General features: G+C 47.6%; 2 protein-coding genes across 2 annotated transcripts; both read right to left on the reverse strand.

Annotated features, from left to right (window-relative positions):
• Nucleotides 1–7,533: 7,533 nt before the first annotated feature.
• Nucleotides 7,534–13,392, reverse strand: LOC123091471 (digalactosyldiacylglycerol synthase 1, chloroplastic). The gene is made up of 7 exons (XM_044512998.1): nucleotides 12,844–13,392; nucleotides 11,690–11,722; nucleotides 9,784–9,871; nucleotides 9,196–9,677; nucleotides 8,851–9,117; nucleotides 8,355–8,704; nucleotides 7,534–8,257 (listed from the first exon to the last, which is right to left on the reverse strand). The coding sequence occupies exons 1-7, from the start codon at nucleotides 13,267–13,269 to the stop codon at nucleotides 7,720–7,722; spliced, it is 2,184 nt and encodes a 727-aa protein (XP_044368933.1). The 5' UTR covers nucleotides 13,270–13,392; the 3' UTR covers nucleotides 7,534–7,719.
• Nucleotides 13,393–13,889: 497 nt separating this feature from the next.
• Nucleotides 13,890–19,967, reverse strand: LOC123091473 (putative pentatricopeptide repeat-containing protein At3g13770, mitochondrial). Its single transcript, XM_044512999.1, has 4 exons — nucleotides 18,811–19,967; nucleotides 16,658–18,690; nucleotides 14,746–15,949; nucleotides 13,890–14,595 (listed from the first exon to the last, which is right to left on the reverse strand). The coding sequence occupies exons 1-2, from the start codon at nucleotides 19,132–19,134 to the stop codon at nucleotides 18,421–18,423; spliced, it is 594 nt and encodes a 197-aa protein (XP_044368934.1). The 5' UTR covers nucleotides 19,135–19,967; the 3' UTR covers nucleotides 13,890–14,595; nucleotides 14,746–15,949; nucleotides 16,658–18,420.
• Nucleotides 19,968–21,749: the final 1,782 nt, after the last annotated feature.

The following is a 21,749-nucleotide window of genomic DNA, read 5'->3' on the forward strand; positions in this document are numbered from 1 at the left end:
ATGCTACTTTAATGATGAAAATGGTGACAAAACTACATCCGCGCAAGATCTACAGCCTAACCAGATTAAAAGTCGTAGGAGTTGAAGAAGGTGATGAAGAACAGCAAGAACACCGATGAACAGCACAAACCCTAAAACAGTTCTAAGATGAAAGGGGGAGGTGCACTTACAGGTGATGAGGGTTAGCGGTGGCGCATGGGAGTTCTATGGTCAAGTCAGGTCGATGCGGCAGCCTCAATTGAGGCAGTGGCTGGAGGTCTCGACGGTAGAGTTCGAGCGCTCGTGCGGCTGAGAGGAGGAATACGAAGAAGGAAACACGGGGAAAATGAGAGAGGCCCATGTCCCTATTTATAATGGGGGCGAGTACAAGGCATGCATGAGAATCGAGGAGGCCGAAATCATTGTATGGCTATAGGGATGCCTCGATTTCCAGGATGTTTATTAAGATAAGGATCAGTTAAGATGCTCTGGGCCTCGTGCAGAGTTAAGGCAAAATGACGTCATGGCGGTTTAAGAAGATTTCAAGAGTTGACATCATGGCGGGTTACAACAAGTGAAGCATATTTTACAAGTCAGGTGTTGAAGATTGACATGAACAAAGTTCAAATCAACCTGGGGCCTAATGTTGGGGATATAACTACTGGGTATGAACCGCCCAGGAGGGGCCGGGTCATACCACTAGAGATAACCCGTGAAGGTGGCGAGTCATAGCAGCCCGCTGACGGCCCAAGACCCAGAGGCGACTTAGGGCCCAAGAGGATGAACCGCCATGAGAATAACTTGTATTGTAATGCAGGCTTAGTTGGTCACCGAGCCGGACACGTAGTCTATGAGTCGGCCAGGACTTTGTAAGCCATCGGGTGTCAATCTGTGTATATAAAGGGATGACCCTGTGCCGAGTTAGGGCAAGAAAAGAAGAGAGCAAGAACTAGGGCAAGCATATTCGCTCCCTGGTAATCAAAGCCCGAGCAATAACCACCCTACACTGGATTAGGCTGTTACCCCCACCGCGAGGGGACGAACCAGTATAAAACTCTTTGTGTCCCTTGTCCCGTTTAACCCCTTCAAGCTAACTACGTTGCGATGGCTTCACACCTAAGTCCTTACACTAGGACATCTAACGTGACAATTCCACGACAATGCCCCTGATGTATGCCATCTTTTCCGTGCATACGTTGCTGGTCCTCCCGTGCCTCCGGTGTATCTTTTGTCTTCCCATACACGCCCAAGAATCCAAGCAGGGTCACGCAAAGATTCTTTGTCACGTGCATCACATCGATTGTAGAGCGGACCTCTGGGTCTTTCCAATAAGGTAGGTCCCAAAATATAGATTTCTTCTTCCACATGGGTGAGCGTCCGTCAATGTCATTTAGAACAGATTGTCCGCCAGGACCCTTTCCAAAGATTACCTTCAAATCCTTGACCATATCATGTACAACATTACCAGTACGGTGGTGAGGCTTCCTCTGGTGATCTGCCTCACCTTTGAAATGCTTGCCTTTCTTTCTTACGGGATGCCTGCTCGAAAGAAATCGACGATGTCCCAGGTACACATTCTTCTTACAGTTATCTAAATATATATTGTCGACATCATCCAAACAGTGCGTGCATGCGCGGTATCCCTTGTTTGTATGACCTAAAAGGTTACTGAGAGCAGGTCAATCATTGATGGTCACAAACAACAATGCATGTAGGTCAAATTCTTCCTGATCAAGCTCATCCCACGCACGTACACCTTTTCCATTCCACAACTATAAGAGTCTTTAACTAATGGCCTTAGGTACACATCAATGTCGTTGCCGGGTTGCTTAGGGCCTTGGATGAGCACTGGCATCATAATGAACTTCCGCTTCATGCACAACCAAGGAGGAAGGTTATACATACATAGAGTCACATGCCAGGTGCTATGATTGCTGCTATGATCCCCAAAAGGATTAATGCCATCTGCACTTAGACCAAACCATACGTTCCTTGCGTCACCTGCAAAGTCCTCCCAGTACTTTCTCTCAATTTTTCTCCACTGCGACCCGTCAGCGGGTACTCTCAACTTCTCGTCTTTCTTACGGTCTTCTGTGTGCCATCGCATCAACTTGCCATGCTCTTTGTTTTGAAACAAATGTTTCAACCGTGGTATTATAGGAGCATACCACATCACCTTGGCAGGAATCTTCTTCCTGGGGCGCTCGCCCTCGACATCACCAAGGTCATCGCGGCTGATCTTATAGCGCAATGCACCGCATACCGGGCACGCGTTCAAATCCTCGTACTCACCATGGTAGAGGATGCAGTCATTAGGGTATGCATGTATCTTCTGCACCTCTAATCCTAGAGGGCAGACATCCTTCTTTTCTTCGTACGTACTCTCAGGCAATTCGTTGTCCTTTGGAAGCATCTTCTTTAACATTATCAACAAGTTTCCAAATCCCTTGTTAGATACACCATTCTCTGCCTTCCATTGCAGCAATTCCAGTGTGGTGCCCAGCTTTTTCTTGTCAGCTTTGCAATTTGGGTACAACAATTTCTTGTGATCCTCTAATATGCGCTGCAACTTCAGCCTCTCATTCTCACTTGGGCTGTTTCTCTTTGCATCGGCAATGGCCCGACCAAGATCATCAGCGGGATCATGTGATGTCTCTTCTTCAGCTTCTTCCCGCATTGCTACCTCAACTTCTTCCCCCATTGTTGTACCATCGTATTCAGGGAACCCATGGCCAGGATAGTTGTCGTCATCCTCTTCTTCTTCATTGTCTTCCATCATAACCCCTCTTTCTCCGTGCTTGGTCCAAACATTATAGTGGGGCATGAAACAGGACTCAAACAGGTGGACGGGATTTGTTCTTGACTTACAGTAATCCCGATGATTCTTACAGCCAGCACATGGACAAGACATAAAACCATTCGCCTGCTTGTTTGGCTCAGCCGCAAGCAGAAAAGTACGCATGCCATTAACGAACTGGGAAGAGCATCGGTCATCGTACATCCATTGCCATCTCATCTTCATTACACATCACCGAAAATACCAAATAAATACAAGTTCATACATAAAGTTCATACACACTTATTCTCATAAAACAACATACAAACTCTCTAGCTAAAGCATTTAAATGCAACAACAAATGCGATCAAGATCGCAACTAGGGTAACAATTGATCCAACAGCGTAATATGATACCAAGCCTCACTATCAATGGCATATTTTCTAATCTTTCTAATCTTCAAGCGCATTTTCTCCATCTTGATCTTGTGATCATCGACGGCATCGGCAACATGCAACTCCAATTCCATCTTCTCCTCCTCAATTCTTTTCAATTTTTCTTTCAAATACTCGTTTTCATTTTCAACTAAATTTAGCCTCTCGACAATAGGCTTAGTTGGAATTTCCGGTTCACATACCTCCTAGATAAAGATATCTATGTCAACTTGATGGGCATAATTTTTCATAAACACGAAATGCAACAAATAGTTATAAAAGAGAATATACCACATCCGAATCATAAACCGGACAAGGGCCGACGGGGACGGATATCAAAACCATGGCACTATGTATAACAAACAACATACGGGTAAGATAATTATACAAGTAACTGTATATCTAAATCACACAAACATGATTTTTTTATATATATAAGAGATAAGAACAAGAGGCTCACCAGAAGGTGGTGCCGGCGACGGGACGGTGCGGGCGATCGACGGTGGTTAGGACGGAGACGGAAAGGCACTAAGTAAATCACACCTACATATGCAAACTAAGAATTATTTTGAGCTCAAATTGCATATAAATCAAATAAACTACCACATATAATTCCTCCCAAACTAAAATCCACAAATCACTATACTTATAGAGCATTGCAAGAGCTAATCTAGCAACGAGAGATGAAAGGACAAACTTGCTAACCTTTGTAATCACTTGGATGGATTGGGTGCCTTCAAATCTTGACAAATTTTGTGAAAAATGGAGGATGAGCTTGAGAGGAGAGGAAGAAAACAGAGAGGAGAGGAAAGGGGAAGAACAGAGAGCCCAGGCTCGACGAAGGGTTTATATAGGATGATCTTTAGTCCCGGTTGGTTATAGAAACCGGGACTAAAGGTGCACCTCTAGTCCCAGTTCGTGCCACGAACCGGGACTAAAGGTGTTGGTGGGGCCGCAGCCTGACACCAGCCTGCCACCACCTCTTTAGTCCTGGTTCGTGGCACGAACCGTGACTAGAGGTTCGCCACGAACCGGGACTAATGAGCATCGCCCACCTAGCCGTTGGAACCGGCGCTAATGGTCACATTAGTGCCGGTTCATTTACAAACCGGGACTAATGAGCTGAACATTAGGCCGTTTTTCTACTAGTGTTATATGAGTCTTTTAAGATTTATTTGGTGCATAATTTTATAGTTTTGTATTTCTCTTTGATATATTCGTCTACTTTGGCCAAGTTAGATTGATTTTTCTTGAGCGGGAGAGGTGCTTTGTGGTATGTTCAGTCTTACGATGATCGTGTCCAGTGACAAAAAGGACAAGGGCACGTATTGTATTGTTGCTACTATGGATAAAATGATGGGGTTTGTTCATAATTACTGATCTTATTATGTCTATGTTATGTCATCTTGCTTAACGTGTTACTCTGTTTGTATGAACTTAATACTTTGAGATGCATGTCGGATAACGGTCTTGGGGTGGAGTAATAGTAGTAGGTGCAGTCAACCCGAAGACCGTGACCATATCCTTTTTAGATGTATAATGGCTAGATTTGTGTGGAGTGCGGTGAGGGAGGTGGCAGGGTCCTCGCGGAATCCGAGTGGGTTCTCAGAATTCTACCGTCTAGCAGCTGCCACATCTGGGGGAGACAGGCGGATGACATGGCTCGGAGCCATTGCTTGGGCTCTTTGGACCATGCGAAATAAAGCCTTAATAGAGGGACAATTCATCAAGCATCCAGCTGATATTTTGTACAAAATGATGTCTTTTATGCAGCTTTGGAAGCTTCTGGCAAGACCAAAGGACAGAGGGCGCGTTCGGGAGCTCGTGGCAAAGGTGCGGGCAAGATGCACTGAGCTGCGCCGAACATCATGACGATATCCCCGGTTGATCGTTGCCGAAGCTCGCTACCTCGACAGCTCTTCATCTTCGTGTTGTTAGACTAGCCAGCGTTGCGCCGTTGTGCCCAGCCTACGAGCTTGTATCCTCTCCTCCTCCTCCTCCCCCCCCCCCCCCCCCCTATTTGCTTTCTTTGTTTTTTGGAAATGGAGGCGTACCCCCCTATTTGCTTTCTTTGTTGGATTATTTATCTTGTGAACCTGTAAGGGCCTCAGTCTAAGGCCGGGCAAACGCCTTTTTCTAAAAAAAAAACTTGTGCTTCAGCAGTGGCCACGTCTATCACATATGGAATAAGCTAGGAGCCCGCAGCCAAAATTCTTTCCTTTTCATCTACAGTTGGTACGAGGTGCTCATACGCCACCAAGAGAGGATCGACCAAAGCCCAAAGGTCATTTAGCTAAGGTGTACGTACGACAACGACACATTGACGCCCTACAAGAAACAAAATGGCCGCAACCTGCGTACAGGGCTGTACAGGGTTACCTGCGTACAACGTACACAATATTTTTGGCTTTTTTAGTTTTTGCGATCTTTTTAATCACATCCACTTCAAACATGATTTGAGGTGCGGCCGTGCGTTGGCCGTACCGACACAGCAACAACCCCAAGCGGACATGAGCGACCTCATTACTGTCCCAAACAAACAAAAGCAGGTTAAAATAGACGTTCGTTTGAAGTCGTGCGCTGGAGTTGGCCTGACATCCTACAGGACGCGAAATGGCCGCAACGTGCGTACTGGATTGCACGGCACTTGGGATCTAGTACTGTATCATGCATGCGGTCAGCAAATAAAGCGCAGCGGTGGTCGCTCATGGCTGACGTGACGTGTCGCCTCCCAAACGTTTGTGTTGCCGTTCCGTTTGGACGGATACCCGACGTGGACGTGTCGCCTCGGCCCCTCTCATCGATTAAAGCCGTCATCATGGAAGGCAAGAAAGGCAGTGGCACGGACGAAGGGCGGCACCCATGAGCTTGGGCATGGGTTGGCCCCCATTGCAGCATGTACCAGCACAGTTTTATTCCCTCTCGTCACTGCTGCCGTCCCATTTGGGCAATGCAGCGCGAGACCACAGTGAAAACCTGAGCCTCCAAATCCGAACAGTAAATAAAGATTCAGACGGAGCGTCGAACGGAAGCAAAGGCGGTCGTACTCTTAGTCATATCTCTCTCTACTTTCGGCACGCTGATTTTTCACTGCTCGCGGTACTTTCTTTCTTTTTTTGCTACCAAGAGCTCAAGGCGAAGAAGAAGATAACCACGACGTGTCGACGTCCCGTCCCGTCCTGTCCCGTCTGGTCGTGGAGCTACTCATCGTCTACCACGGCTAAGTTAATCATGAGATCATGTGAGCTGCCGTCACCCCCTCTCCCCCTGCATGGTACAATCGGAAACCCTACTAGTCGCATAGCACGGTGATGGTGACGATGGTGATCTAGTCTAGCAAAAGCAAACAAACCAACGCGAGAAAATGGGACAACAAATGCGAGGTCGGGCAGTTGAGGGAAAGGATCCCAAAAAATCCGGCTCCTGTCCGCAGGTGAAGCAAGGAACGAACAAATGCACAGGCAGCAACGGTGGCTTTCATTCGTGTACTCAAGGTTCATTTTCCCTGCAGGAACGTGAGAGCTTGGACGGCTCCAGAAAGTTCTGGTATTCGGTTCGAATTTGAGCATCAACGACTAACCCATGGTTCCATTCCATACAACCAACCACCTGCTGTGATGCGTTGCGATGGAAACCCTCGACCGGTCTCCGGATTTGGCTCCATCGTACTGTACTCACTGCATTCAGATTCAGAACCAGAGATAGCCCCACACCACTCGTCCAGTCTCATAATGACTGACTCCACCACACCGTGCCGCACACAAGACTGCGTATGGTCCTCGCGGCCATCGCAGAGCAGCAGCAGCAGACACGCAGCCATCGCATCACCATTCCAAATCCAAAATTAAATCAATCGCCATTGCAATTTGCAGACAGCCCAGTACTACCAATAGTGGTGGCAGGGGGGAGAAGGGCTCACTCGTCAGAGGCCCGAGGCCCACAACTGGCATGCCAGTACTGGGTAGGGGTACCAACCTACCTAGGTGATGCAGCAGGCAGCAGTTGGGCCAACCAACAACACATGCTGGGTGGGCAGGGGTGACGTGGCATCGACGGCAGAGCCCTCTCCCCAAGAGCCATCAGTGTGAAGGCGTACTGTAGTGGTACCAGGCAGACATTCCAAGCTCTACCTGTCATGAAATCAATCATGGTACCACTAGAGCATACTGTACCGCATACAAGTCGGAGTAGATAGATAGAAAACAGTGGAGCAGCGTATGAGTGCACCAGTGCGGTACACGCATGCGAGGAGCGACGCAGGCCAGTTTCGGTGCAGACACAGGGAAATGGGCATAGGATTCTCATTGCTACTGTACCAGCCATACAAAGATGTGAGCGTCCCAGTGAAAAATGGCCATCAAAACTCAAGGGATCGAATACACAACTCTTATCTAGTGCTACAAGTAGTCTGTAGTTCATATTGATAATAATGAACAAGGCTTTGCCGTTGGCATTGAGGAGAGGAGGAAAAAGAATTAGTGTCACAAATTACAGACCTATCTATGTACTACTAACAGCAGTGGTTCTGTCTTACCAGCCATATACAGGATTCTGTACCTGAGGGGGCAGCAGGTGCATGTCCACGCTATGTTGCTTATTGTAGTTCAGGGTCCCGGGCACCGCCCCAGTCGACAGCCGGAGGAGCTCGCTGCCCGTGAAGCAGTAGTGGGCAAATGCTAGGCCGCCATCCACGATGTCCGACATGTTTGGCAATGAGGCTGATTTCTTCATCCTCCTATCGACGCTGCTTCCAGAGGTGCTGGCAGAATCACCATTGCTGCTCAGGACCTTGTCCAGTTCTGAGTGCTCCATGAACCTCTGGGTCGCAGCCTCCCACGAAAGGTTGTACCGCTGCTCAGGTGTGAGGGGCTGGGGATCGCGGGTCATTGCTTCCTTCACTTTGGCAACAAAATCCTCTGACGTCGTGTACGTCAGGCAGTTTGGGAATGATCTGAAGAAATCATTGGATGGGTGATCCGCACAGACCACAAACTTGCCCATGGCTAGTGCCTCAGCAGTGGCGGTGCAGAGGACATCACTAATGCTCGGGTTTACAAAAACCTTGTACCTGGAAAAAGAACACAAGAAGGAAGAAGCATTCAGATCAATGACATCGCAGATGTACAAGGCATACGTTTTCAAAGCTGGATGGTTCGGATCTTTACCCATGAAGAGAATCGTCTGCATGATCTCGGCCTTTATGGAAGTTAAGATTTAAATCCAGCTTCTTGGCAGCTGATTGCACTTCTACTGAATCTTCACCGTTTCCATAGACGTCCAGTTTGAAACCGTCCAAATCCGTCTTGTGCTTCGCAAGCAAATCTATCAGTTCTCTGTAGCCTTTGGCCCAGACCATCTTCCCCAGAAAATAAGCTCCTTTGGACATGGACTGCTCGCCAGATTCCCTCTCTGCTGCTATTCTCTCCCCAACCTCCAGAAACTTGGGATTAACACCATGTACATTGCAGATCATGGATCTGGCTAGATCTTGAGTAGCCCCAGATAGTCGCAAAACCTACACGTATCAATACCAGCTCAGTAAGGAAAAACAACCTAGCACATAGTTATTGAATATATGTATATATGTGAAGAAGAGTTCACACTGTGTCCACTCGAACATCGCAATAAACATAGTAGTCATAGTACCATACTTATAATTACCTTATGGCAATAAGCTCTGGCAACAAGGTTGTTAATGTGCTTGACAAAAAAAGCTTGAATAGCACCATTCTTCTCTCTCTTGATATACTCCAAGTAATTTGTATGCACAACACCGACGACATGATTAAATTTATCAGTCCAACGCTTTCCATGATGGTACCAGTTCAGGTGCTCAGGCTCTTCCAGAATTGCAATGTCAGCTTCCTTTGATGGTATAAATTGTGAAGTGTCCCCAGCAGGAATTATACTTCTCCTTTCTTTCTGAAACTGCAGCCAGGGCGGATAAATGATTAGACAACTAAAACACATAGCGTTTGACATTATGGATTAAAAAAGAGACCCTACCTTTCCAGGATAGAATGATATTCTGAAGTCGGTTTTAAATCCAACTCTTTCCTCCAGCCAATTCCTTATATAAGTTTCTTGGTCTTCTGGAGAACTAAAAGTCATGTTATTCGGATAGACGAGCTCTTGGTCTGACTTGCAAAGCCAGGGCACCATCAAGGTTACATATTGCTTGGAAGATTTAGCCAAGTATGCAGCTCGAAACAAAGGATTTACAGCTGTTCCCGTCATCCAGGGAAGACTGGCGGTAGTGACAATGGCAACATGTCTCTTGTCAGCTACATCATATTTTTGCCCATCATCCCAAAACCCACCTTCATAATGATGCCCTGTACTCTGAAGGACGCTAGCTATTCTTAGATCAAGTTCATCACAAGTATTGTCATTTCTGAAGGAAGATGATTCACTAGTTGACAACGGATCACATGCAAAGTGGTCCTTGCGCTTGCTGCATAGAGACTCCACCAGCTTGTCACACACATCTATTCCACACGAGAAGAAAAAAATCAGTACGGCACAAGCTCACACACATATATTCCAATATTCTGCAGACCTTAGATTTTGTTGAACTAAAATAAGGCCCCTTACCTCTTTTTATACCAAGTTGGTCAAACAATGGTCCAGATTGCTTTAGAAAATACGCAAGGAGTTCGTTTAAATCCAGTGGTGGAACTTCCTGCACTAGATCAATATATATTAAGAAATGCATAAAGCAGAAAGGGGTAGCTAATCCTGGACATGCATGCAAATGTGTTAATATATACATGCTTCACATGCGAATGATGCTAAATCAGGGAGTTAAAGGGAGCTTGATTATGGGGCATGGTGCATAGGACTCAGCCAACCAAGGCCCATGAAACTGAATTGTGTCAGCATGCATTGATGTACTTACACTATTACTTTCCTCCTCATCTACATGATTACATCTATAAAAGTACTCTTCTAGTAGAATTAAGTAGACCATGCGGTTACAAGAAAAACATGTCGATCTCATGTGCTATAGTGCTGAAGAATAGTCTTCCTGGTAGGACAAAGAGATGCCAAGAAGAGGCCATGATGTTAACACTCAAGAGGACATAGATTCTATGGCACTATTGGCACCTGGCACGCATCCACATTAAAGAATGTACGTATGCGGGAGGATGGAAGAGAGCAGTTCTATAATCAAGATTATTTATTAGGATGAAACTGGGTTCTGCTCCGAATCGTAGTCCTCGCGGGAATGGTCGCAAAATGCGAAGGATTTACTAGGCTTCTTGTGTCTTTTCATTCTTTCGATCTAGCGTGGCATTGGGCCGGCCGACACACCTACACTTAGCATTCCAGAAATACTGACTAGATTATGTTCCCTACATCAGAAGGTGAAATCGATTTATTGTCAATGCCAAAGAAACTGAAAATTAGTAGATTGACAGGGTAACATCCCTATATGTCCCCACTGTTCAAAATATCAGCCAATATTTAAGTTAATTGGCCAGTTAATCCTGATTCCGTAGGTCGCGGATGTGATAACAGCATATCCTTCGCGTTAACTGGTCTAGCGGATTAAGGCTGATTTATCCCACTGGGCCAATTAACTGGAGAGAGAAATTTGGGCCCAAAAGTTTGGCCCATTCCCTCCTTTACCCCAAAACTGGGTGTTTAGGTCACAGCCCGTTCCCTCCCTTCTCACTCTCCCCTCCCCTCCCCTCCCCTCCTGTAGTAGTAAGCCTCGTTGGAGAAGGCTGGAGCAGCCATCGCCGCCGCCGCTACTCTCCGAGCAGCAATCTGATCTATGCTATATGCTGCTGCTACTGCTGCTTATTGCCTCTCCTTCACTGCTGCTGCTGCTATGCTATATGCTGCTGCTGCTGCTTCCTATATTCTGCTGCTGCTTATTGTCTAATGTGATGTATTTGACTATTTGTTGATATTTAGCAATCTGTGGCTGCTTCTAGCACTGCAAATGCTCCATCTTTGAAGCGAAGATATATAGATATGGCCCTAATTAACCTACCGATAAATGGGTTACCGATAAATTCAGTTAATAGGTCGATTCCCCGATTAATCCCTACTCCTCAACCGACTGAGCAGCTACAAGTTACCGATATCCTGAACATTGTACGTCTCTGCAAAGCTGAAAAAAAGGCATATGCCTACAACATGCAGCCACCCCGTGTCTAACATGTGGGTCAAGAGGCATATAATGGTTTACAATATTTTGTAAGGGCATAATACAAGGATTGTACAACCTTATTTGACCTTCATTCTGAAAACAAGATAATGCTGCCAACTCCAATATTTAGTAGTTTACAGGAGGAATGAAGCCAATGAACTCAAGGCAGCAACTATCACAATTAGTTTTGCTCTTCAAAAAACATCTCTTGCAGTTGTAGGTATTGCAAAGTATTCATGCAGAAAAGTTCACTGACCCTGATAAATAGAAACTAGCATATGCACAAAAAAGTGATGCTCTAATGCACAATGCAACAGAATATGAAACCAGATGACTAACCTCAGATGCTTCAGATGCAAAGCTCATCGATTTCTGCAATAAGAATCGCAATTGTACATCATGTTAGTGCACTTATATATATGTACTCAACGAAAAATAGTACTGTAGAAGATTTGGTATGCACTGCAAGTTTAATTTAAATAATATATGTAACAATTTTAATTTAACGAAAAATAGTGCAACATGTAAATCACAGAACAAGTTTAATTTAAGGTCCATGCACTGCAAGCAAACTGGGGTTATGCAACTTTTGCAAATAATATATGTAACAATTTTCAACTGCTGATTTTTAAAAAAAAAATTGCGAGTGAAACTTAATGCATTTGATAAATGACTCACACCACACTTAACATGTGATTTATTATCCTGAGATGATTCTGATGCCCTGGACTTCCCATAAAGGTTCCATTATTTATTCATATTCTAACATGAAACCCCAAAAATTGCATGGGCTCAAGGGCTCAAGGCACCAACCGAGAGCGTCTTCATTAACTTCTGGCATGCAGTTTTCTTACAAAGTAGCCTTAGATTATTTTGACTAGTAAGTAGATCATTTTTTTTTCTTGCCGGGAAGTAGATGGTATTTGAATTCAGTGTGTCCAGATTTGACTAGGCAAGGAAGGAATGAAACTAAAGTAAAGTCATCCCGTACCTATGTTATTCTTAGACTCAAACCTCTTGCGATTTTTTACACCTTACATGTCAAGCCTACGAGCACAACAATGAACAAAAACACCCAATTTCACTTTCAGATAAGCCAATCTAGAGGATGTATTGTTGACAACTCAACTCAAACTTGTTGATCACAGCACTGAACGTTTCCCCTCTAAATCATAAGCATAAAACTTGATCCAAGCGAACCACAACATTTGCTCGACTTCCTCAACATGAAGCTAAAATTTCAGAATCGAATTGCCCCAACAATTATTCAGAATTGAAAAAAAAATCCAGAGTAAAATCAAAGATATGTCCACGGTCCACCATTAGTGACCCAACTCAATTAGATGAACTTGACCTAAGAATAGCCAGCGTCCTTCAATTGGTGAGGCTGCAGTTTATTAACTTGTGGATGCAACTCAAACGGCAAGGGCTGCAGTTTATTCATTTACTTGTGCACGAACGACGGTAGAATTGGTGAGGGTTTGGAAGCTTACCAGGCTGAGCTTGACCTTGTGGAGCACGTCGCTGGCCTGGTCCTGGCGCTTGCGGTCGAGGTCCCTGAGGCGCGCCTTGACGGCCCGTATGGGCTCCCACTCCGCGGCGTCCTCGTCCTCCCACCTCCACCCGGTCTTGGCCCCCCACCCCCTCCCGACCTCAGCCTCGAACGCCTTCCCTATCGCCGACAGGTCCAGGCGCGTCCTCCCGATCCCCGAGGCGGAGGCGGAGGAGGAGGTGGTGTTGTAGGCCTTGCGGAGGCGCGCGAAGAGGTCGGGCTCCGGGACCGGCGCGCTGAGGAAGGTCTCAAGCTCCCCGGCCCGCGCGCGGATGAGGCGCAGGTCCTCCCGCAGGCTCCGGGAGAGGAAGGAGAGCGCTCCCTCCCCCGCCGCGGCGGGACGCGTGTCGACGCCGAAGCTAGCCATATGGCTCGGCCGGGTCCGTGCTGTAGGGTTTTGCTGGTGGTGGTGGCGGTGGCGGTGGCGGTGGCGGAAGAGGAGGCGGAGGCGGTGGTGTGAGGTGGGGCGGAAGGATGGGGGAGGGGTCCGAGGGGAGAAGGAAGGGGAGGAGGAGATTTCGCGGGCCCGGCGGCGTGGACCCGGTCTGGTGGAGGAGTGGTAACGGAAGTGGAGGAGAGAGGAGAGACGAGGTTGCGCGGCTACGCTTGTGCCATCTGCGGGACGGCGAGCCGACGGCTCAGATCGAGATGGCAGGAGATCGACGGTGCCGAATTTTCCAACCTTTTTTTCTCCTAATTACCACGTCGGCGCACGTACAAGTGTACTGACGTACAGTACTTGCTGACGCTGTGCTGGTTTATGTTAGGTATACATTGACGTTTTTTATAGTTGAATTTTGATGGCAGCATTCGTAGTAGAATATTTTGCTTCCAACCATTTGTCGAATGTAAATCTTGAAAGCGTGGACGAGGAAAAGCGTGGATGAGTTTGCAATGTGAAAATCGAGGATTTTGTGGAATCTCCCATAGATGTCTGCACGAAATCACCAAATTATAAGTTCTACTACTTATTACTCCTCCGTCCCATAATATAACGAGGTAGTAAGTATTTTGCTAAGAAACATAGTGTTGAACACTGTTCAAATACTATATCAGGAAAATCAAGAAAATATAGACTGAATTCCGCGCTCCTTGCGTGCAAGGTAGATCGACTTCAGTTCCAAAAGGGAAAATACACGACTTGTCGACAGCCAGCAAAAGAAAGACACGGAAGTAGACAAACACCGGATGCATGCGGCATTGCAGCGCAATCAGATAAACACGGAGAAGAGACCAAGGGTGAAAGCAACGCTAACCGTAGCTTGGCACGGCAGCGCTCAGTTTGGACCTTTGCACGCCCTGCACTCCAGCCCCAGTCGGCAAACCGAAAGCAACGGCCGTGGACAGCCGTCGAGCAAACGGCACCTGCGACGGGCACGGGGATCGGAATCCATCCGGTACATTCCACGGATCAGGAGAACGCCATGACGGATGAGTTCACGGTCAGTATTTCCTCCGAGGATGCAGCTGGAAGGTCCTCCTTGCCTTGCCTTTGCCTTGGCTGCCAGCCACCGGTTGCTCCTTCATCCATCGTCTCCATCTGTCTGTCGGCACCGGCGAAGCAAATGTCTGGCACAGGGGAGAGCTGCTCCGGCAGCCACAACATACTCGTGGTTGTACATGAAAAGGCAGTGATGCTTCCACTTGTCCCAAAGGCAGCAACACAGGCTTCCGCCACCTGTTTGAGTTTACACTTCACAGAAAAAGTGCTCAGTTTAGTGATCTGATGAGTAACTCCCAAAGGCCGCAGCACAGGGAAAAAATCTCCAGCGAGAGCTGCCTTTTAACTAAACACTACCCGTAAGCGAAAGATTCTGAATTTCAAAAAAATTCATGGCCCTACCTTACAATCTGATCAAAAGGCAGCAGCAACTCAGCACGCATTAGTAATCCAAGACTGAAACAGGCCGCTCCCGCCATGTGCAAAAGAACAAACAGAGATTATGAATCCAAAAAAATCCCATTACAAAAAGGGTATCCTGGCAAAGTTCATAATGATCTCAAAGTTTCCATCCCATAAATTCCTACATCCAATGGCATGGTGAGCACAGCAATCATCCATCAGGTCAAACCACATCCTGATGTTTGGTTTGGCAATGGTATCTGGATGCTTCAGAAGAATTTGGACAATTCTATATATAGAATGCAATAAAAAATCAAAGTTTATTTATTCCTATCTTTTTTTCTAAATTTACTACTGTTCAGCTCGGGTGTGTATGCACCCAGGCGCAGAACAGCACTTCCGATATTAACCTTTCCTATCCTGCTCATCTATCAAATACCAATAAACAAGAGTCAAATAAGACTCAGAGATGTAGAATTAGCACTGTAGTTACAGGTAAATCACAAATAAGACTACATAATTAACAATCACAGTTCCTGAATTTAACCGCTCTGGATCCTAACAATACCCACTTCAGTCAACAAAGCCAGAATCCTGGAAAAGAATTGATTCATGCCTTTCATGCTTCACAAATGATGTGCTAGACTACTGATAACTGAATGGCACCGTACAACCAGGCAAGTGCAATCCCTCCTTATTCAACCACGGTTTTTTAGAAGTACGAGCATTATCACTATCAATTGGTATTCAGACTGCAAGATCATGAAGTGAATAAAGCATGTGCAACAGTAACTTACATTATGTGAAAAGAAAATCACTTCTAAATTCTTAGATAATCTGTCCGTGATATAAAAGCAGTGAACACAGTGTGGACCTGAACTATATCAATTAATGAGATATGACGGTAAAGTAATAAAAATGCTGATATTGTCCACATAATTTCAGAAGAATGAACGATAAATATGTATGGACAGAACTGTGATGATATTATTGTTCTCAAAGACATGCCTATCCATAAAACTCGCAGGTCTGGTACGACAATGTATAAAGCTATGCAGTACAAGAAAAGATTTCCTTCAATGTACCCGATGCAGACACAATCACATTCCCTGGATTCTCCGCAAAACCACATATTGCCTTCTCAAGGGCGCTCGTGCGACTAGGACAAGGCGTCCTACCGGGAGCGGCAGCTCCGATCCTCACCCTGCAGACAGTATTATTATTATCAGCACCTATAGGCTGCCAAACATATCGAATCAAAAGCAACCAGTTTTAATCCAGTGAGCAGATTTTTAGCAATGTTCCTCTGATCTAATCATTTTCCCATGAAAACAGATAAACATACACCCCCAGGCGGGCAAATATCCTCTTGGGACTAATTTTTTATTTTTTCTATTATGCTCTATCTTTACACTAAAATTCAGGAATGACTTCACTGCCTTATATTCATCAGAACAGGACACAAACCAAACTAAATTGCTTTTTCAAACTGTCTAATTCCATCACATATCGTGTTTTCAGATCATACTGTGTCCACTCTGCATTTGAGATTAATTTTGCTCTTAGCTCTTGTATCTCATTGAAAATCATGCCCACTGATGTCACTGCAAGTAGATTTTTACTATGGTTAAAACACACTAAAACTACACTCATAATTGAGAAACTGTCTTCAGTACTACTATGCTGTACAGCTTAGTATAGTTTTCCCCAGCTGATTTCTATTACACATGAGATGCTGTGTCTACCAACCATTCCAGGAGTAGATTGACAGGCTTTATCTACATTTGTTATATCCTCTATTACAGTTTTTAATTTTATTTTTGTTTGTTAACCGCATTTGTCCTCAGCCAGTCCCTTCTGAAACTGAAGAGCAATTGTTTCAAATGCATGTCGAGCTAGCCCAGCCAACTACCTATCTAGGCACACGATTTCAAATTGCATATCTACTTTGCTTGCGCTTCACCATCTGCTTCCGTGACCGCCGCCCCCTCTGCCGCACAGATCTGCCCGCCAGCACTCGTTGCCGCCATGGGTGACAACTGATCAGCAACAGTTGCCACCGCATGGTAGTGCAGTGGCTCCATTGGAACCTTGTTGTCATTAACCTCATCCAGCAACGTGGTCCTGGATTGCCCAAATCTTGAAATATTATATAGATTTCATGCAAACTCCAAAAAAAGATGTACTCGGCTGAAAGCTGCACACGGGACTACCTCCTAATTGGTTGCATCAGGAACTCCATTTTTGCGCTGCCAGCTGTGTATTCTTGCAGGATGAACTCCGCCGCTCAGCTAGCCGCAAGCTACAGTGCACAAACAGGGCAGGTAGAGATTGGAGGCAACTCCGTCTTGGTGCCATCCCTCATTTACTACTCTACTACCGCCCTACTGGAAAGCATGCATCCTGATCCACGGATCAGGACGGGACTGATGTCACGAGCCACGGCTCTCCTTTAGATCCATCACGGCAGCAAACGTCCGCTCCGTAACTAGACCTACGTACGTCGTACCCATCTACTGTATTTCCACATTTCCTCCTTTAAAAACGATCAACGCACTGGCACAGGAATTGAATGCACCGCATCCCAATGAAGAGCCGAGCTGCCCAGATAACGAGCTCAGCTGTGCTCGTGACCAGAACAACCGCTTCCTCATCTCTCCTGCTAGTTTCCCAACCAGGTTGCACTTGTTCTGTCTCTTACCAGCAATACCCAACTCCGCATTCCCTCGCACCCATGTGTCGCATGCGAGATGGACGTTTTGCGTCAACGTGAGTATTTATATCAGAGAGCTGATTTGCTCAAGCGTCATTGCACATATGTCCAGAATAAGATCCGTTGATTGCTGTGACAGTGGACACAATAGTGAAGGGACTAACCATTTAAAACAGATGATCTATGCTCAGTAAATTGAAACATAGCAGGAGGTACAGTTTCCACCGTGAGAGAATGCCAGAACTATGAAGTATCCGAAAACTGAATCCTAGAAGATCTCACAACAGGTTCTTGGAGCAGACTTCCTGTATTTTGATAGTTCCCACCACATCCAGCTTCAACAAAATTTGATCGAAACTGCTCCTCAACAATTCACTCAAGAAGTCAAGATTGACAGTTTGATCGAAACTGCTCCTCAACAATTCACTCAAGAAGTCAAGATTGACAGTTACGGCTATTAACAATATTGACAAGTTCGGCTATTAACTTTGGCGACTTCTCTTTGTGTTGCATTACGGGCTGCCAGGCTCCATTAAGCTTGACAACTTACAGTCCAGAAATGAGAAATGTACGCCCATCATCAAGCTACTCAGAGAGCTTAGACAGTCAGCAACTGAGAAAACTGACGGGCATTCCACTACAGATGGTCTATAGTACCGGCGTTACCCATTTTATAGCAATCTGATAGGTGCCTTCGAACTGTGCTTCCATACAGGTTCAAGCAGTGAAGTGTGCTGGCGCTCATGTGGTCCGTCCACTGCAGCATAGACTTCTACAAAATTCAGATCTCACCGGCCAGGTGCTTGTGTTGTATACTGCATTACTGCATGAACTTCATGAACCACCATTGCCGTCAATCAAACTATGTGTTATCAGCTCCATATCACAATGGTTTTGATCACTGGTCTTGGCTAACAGCCTCACACAATGGCCAGTTTGTCAACAGATCAATATGCCAAAATTCACACAATGCCATACTCGCTCATCAACCTAGCCACTCTCTCAGCCACATCGACACGGCCATGCGCCCGGCACGCAGCGAGCAGCACCGTGCAGATGATCCTGTCTGGCCGTGCCTCCATCCGCGCGAGCAGCCCCTCTGCCTCCTCGACCTCCCCAGCACGTCCGAGCATCTCCACCATGCACGTGTAGTGCTGCAACGCTGGCCTCCTGACCCTCGCGAAGACTTCCCTCCCCTCACTGACCATCCCGGCCCTAGCACACGGAAGACGCTCCTCTGCCGTGCGTTACGTGCCGTTGGGCCACTGACATGTGGACCAGGCTCCCAACGGGCCCACATGTCAGTGACGGAACGGCAGGCTGCCGTACGTCAGAGGATCCTCATCGCTAGCGCACGCGGCAAGGACCACCGTCACCGCCTTGTCGTCCATCTCCCCCTCCCGTCCGCGGAACAGGCCGAGCACCTCCCGGCACCTGCCGTGCGCGGACATCGCGCTGGCCAGCGCGGTGCGCGCGGAGAGCGTCTGCTCCTGTGCGGGCAATCCGTCGAACACGCTGCGGGCGGAGGCTGGGTCGCCGCACGCGGAGTAGGCATGGATGAGCGAGGGGACGAGGACCGCGCCTCGGCGGAGTGCGGCGCCGTGGAGGGAGGCCACCAGCGAGAGAGACGGCAGCGAGGCGGCGCGGCGGAAGAGCTCGGCGTAGTGCCGCCGCATGGCTGCAGCCTTCGGGCGGCAGGGTTGGAGAGAAGCGATTGCACTTTGGTAAAACCGGGGCCGTTGGATTGCCCGTACATACAATAATTTTACCGTCGCAAAAACCTACCGCGCGTTCTAGACGAACAGCCGCCACTCCTCGTCGACCAGCCAAGCCAAGTCGAGGGAGCACCATGATCTCTTCTAGGAGTACTAGCAATGGTCAAATACCATTGTTTTGTTGTGTTCGCCGCTCGTCCTTTCAGATTGGATCGCCTGCACAGGCGGAAAGGAGGCGAGCGGGGCTTTCCTTTGCGTGTCGCCGGCACTGCCGCTGTTCCCTCTCCCTCCGCCGGCCGTGCCGGTGGCGGGAGGGAGGAGGGCCTTGGATTTGTGCGTGGGGTGGGTTCGCAGTAGGGTTAGGTTTGAGGGAGATGCTGCCAAGGTTGTTGCGGCGACGTCGCGTTTGAATAAGATTCTTTGGACTCCGCTCACGGTCAGACGAAGCTCTTGCCTTCGTCTAGGGGCTAGTGGGGTGGGGGATCCCCGGATCTCGTCGAGGTCGCGGCTATAGTGTCTGGAGGTCGACCGGCACTGGTCGGTTGGGTCCTCGGATGGGTGGTGGTTGTGTGAAGATGGAGATTCTATTTTCTCTTCGGTATGATTAATTTTTGTTGTTCTTCCTCTTTCTATGTGGTGCTGGAGGGATGTCCTGCTTTGCCTGGGCGGTTGGCCCTGCCGTGGCATCAGCACTGGAACCGAATCTTAATTTTCTTTCATCTGGAAGGGACACATATAGTGGTACTCAAAGCCACAATGGCGAGGCTGGTGTAGGCGTGTTGGATGCACATGTGTGTCCTTATCTTTTTAGCACTGGTGCGAAGAAAAGGGAAGCAGCGCTGGGGCGATTATGTCGTGGTTGAAGATGATGACCTGTTTGGGTCTAGTTTGTAGATTCTTGTGTTTGTAGATTCTTGTGTTGTAGGAGTCTTTTCATAAAGTTCATGAATGATGACACTTAGTTTCGGAGATCTTCGCGTTTTACTAGTTGTTTTAGGGCGCTCTTTGTTTTATTTTTTGGCTTTTTGTATGTGTGTTAGGATGTGCTTGTACAGATGATTTTTTGTATTATTTCATGATTTGAATGCAAGCATATTTTCTAAAAAAAATCACTAGCATCCACCACCGAAGAACACATAGCAGTGTTGTCTTCAAAAGAGAGAGATGGTGCCCGGTGCCCGAATCACGAAACACGTGATCCAAGGGCAAGAACTTAGTACTCGCCCTTGGAGTGAAACGTGACACATGACAAGAGTATAAACAATAGGTTCTTGGATCCAAGGGCGCGAGAGAGAGACTGCTGTGTATTTGCTTGTTTTTAGGTCAGTCGATTTTCGCAGGAAAGAAGCAGCCATTGTGATGTAGGGTAGAACCCTAGAGACCGATCTTTCACGATTGGAGCGGATCCCTACAAGAAACACGAAGAACACAAGGAGGGGAACGAAGGAAAAACACGAGAGAACACTCAACCAACAAGAATAAAGTCACACATGTGCTAGATCCTCGAAATACAAAAGAGTACAAGATCCAAATCCAACAAAGAACGATACAAGTGGTGATAGTTCATCTTCGAGAAGAGGTCTTGAATCCACGAGGGATCTTCCCGTAAAGGGGTCTTGAATCCAGATGGATCTTCTCCGAAGAGGCCGCAGTCTCTCACGAGGAGGAGATCCGTATGGATGAGCAAAGCTCTATCTCAAATGAGCTAAACCAATGCTAACTCTCTCTAGGAGGAGGAGGAGGTCTATTTACTGCGCACACACAGGCGTCGGTCGACCGACAGGTAGCAGACGTCCGGTGGCTCGCGAGGGTCCGGTCGTCCGGTGCTTGTTGGACGCCCGGCGTTTTGGCTCTGGACGGGAGGCGCCGGTCGTCCGGTGGTGCTCGGTCGTCCGGGGCCTGGGGGGTGTCGGCCGTCCGGTACTTGCCGGTCGTCCGGCCGTTGTAGCTTCCGTCGGCTGGCCCTTCTGGCTGGTTGAGTGCCCAGGCGTTGGACGCCCGGCGTTGGACGGTCGTCCGGTGTCGGAGTAATGGGCCACGGGTAGCCTCACCCGGGTCCCTGGATTTATCAAGACTTTGGGCCAGCTTCGCCTTGCTGTGCCCCAAGCTGAAGCTCCGTCCTCCGGTGGCCAGCTAGCTCTACGGTCGGCCACCAGACGGCGGCCAACCACCAGCCAACAGCACCACGAGCGCCCGTCTCCGGCCAGCCGGCGTCTAGAGAGGGCGGCATCAAGCAGGCGGCCACCTCACGCCCTCAGAGTTTGTGCCCCCTTCAAGAGGACGTGATGGGGCGTGGCTACAGTGAAGCCCTTATCCTAAAATTGTGGGTTCGGCGTGGCCACACTGCCCGTACGGACGGAGATCTCGGCACGGCGTGACACTGTTGCCACCTACCCTTGACGTCACTCCGGACAGGCGGAGCCCTGTTCCCCACGACGGCCTGTCGGTACGGCCCGCGGTCTGCGGGGCCCTCCCGGGCAGTGACACCCCAGAAGACGGCGCACACCGGATTAGTCGGTCAACCCCACCCTCGAAGCAAGGACGCCATTAACCTGATGAGACCAGGTGTGGATACA

Source organism: Triticum aestivum, chromosome 4B (assembly GCF_018294505.1).
Source record: "Triticum aestivum cultivar Chinese Spring chromosome 4B, IWGSC CS RefSeq v2.1, whole genome shotgun sequence".
NCBI lineage: Eukaryota > Viridiplantae > Streptophyta > Magnoliopsida > Poales > Poaceae > Triticum > Triticum aestivum.

Coding starts and splice junctions, on each gene's coding strand:
- LOC123091473 (XM_044512999.1), bottom strand. CDS start 19,134: ATGCGGCGGCACTACGCCGAGCTCTTCCGCCGCGCCGCCTCGCTGCCG. Junction 18,691..18,810: donor CGGTGGTCCTTGCCGCGTGC/GCTAGCGATGAG, acceptor ACGGCAGAGGAG/CGTCTTCCGTGTGCTAGGGC.
- LOC123091471 (XM_044512998.1), bottom strand. CDS start 13,269: ATGGCTAGCTTCGGCGTCGACACGCGTCCCGCCGCGGCGGGGGAGGGA. Junction 9,678..9,783: donor CCAACTTGGTATAAAAAGAG/GTAAGGGGCCTT, acceptor CGTGTGGAATAG/ATGTGTGTGACAAGCTGGTG. Junction 8,705..8,850: donor CCAGAGCTTATTGCCATAAG/GTAATTATAAGT, acceptor TGATACGTGTAG/GTTTTGCGACTATCTGGGGC.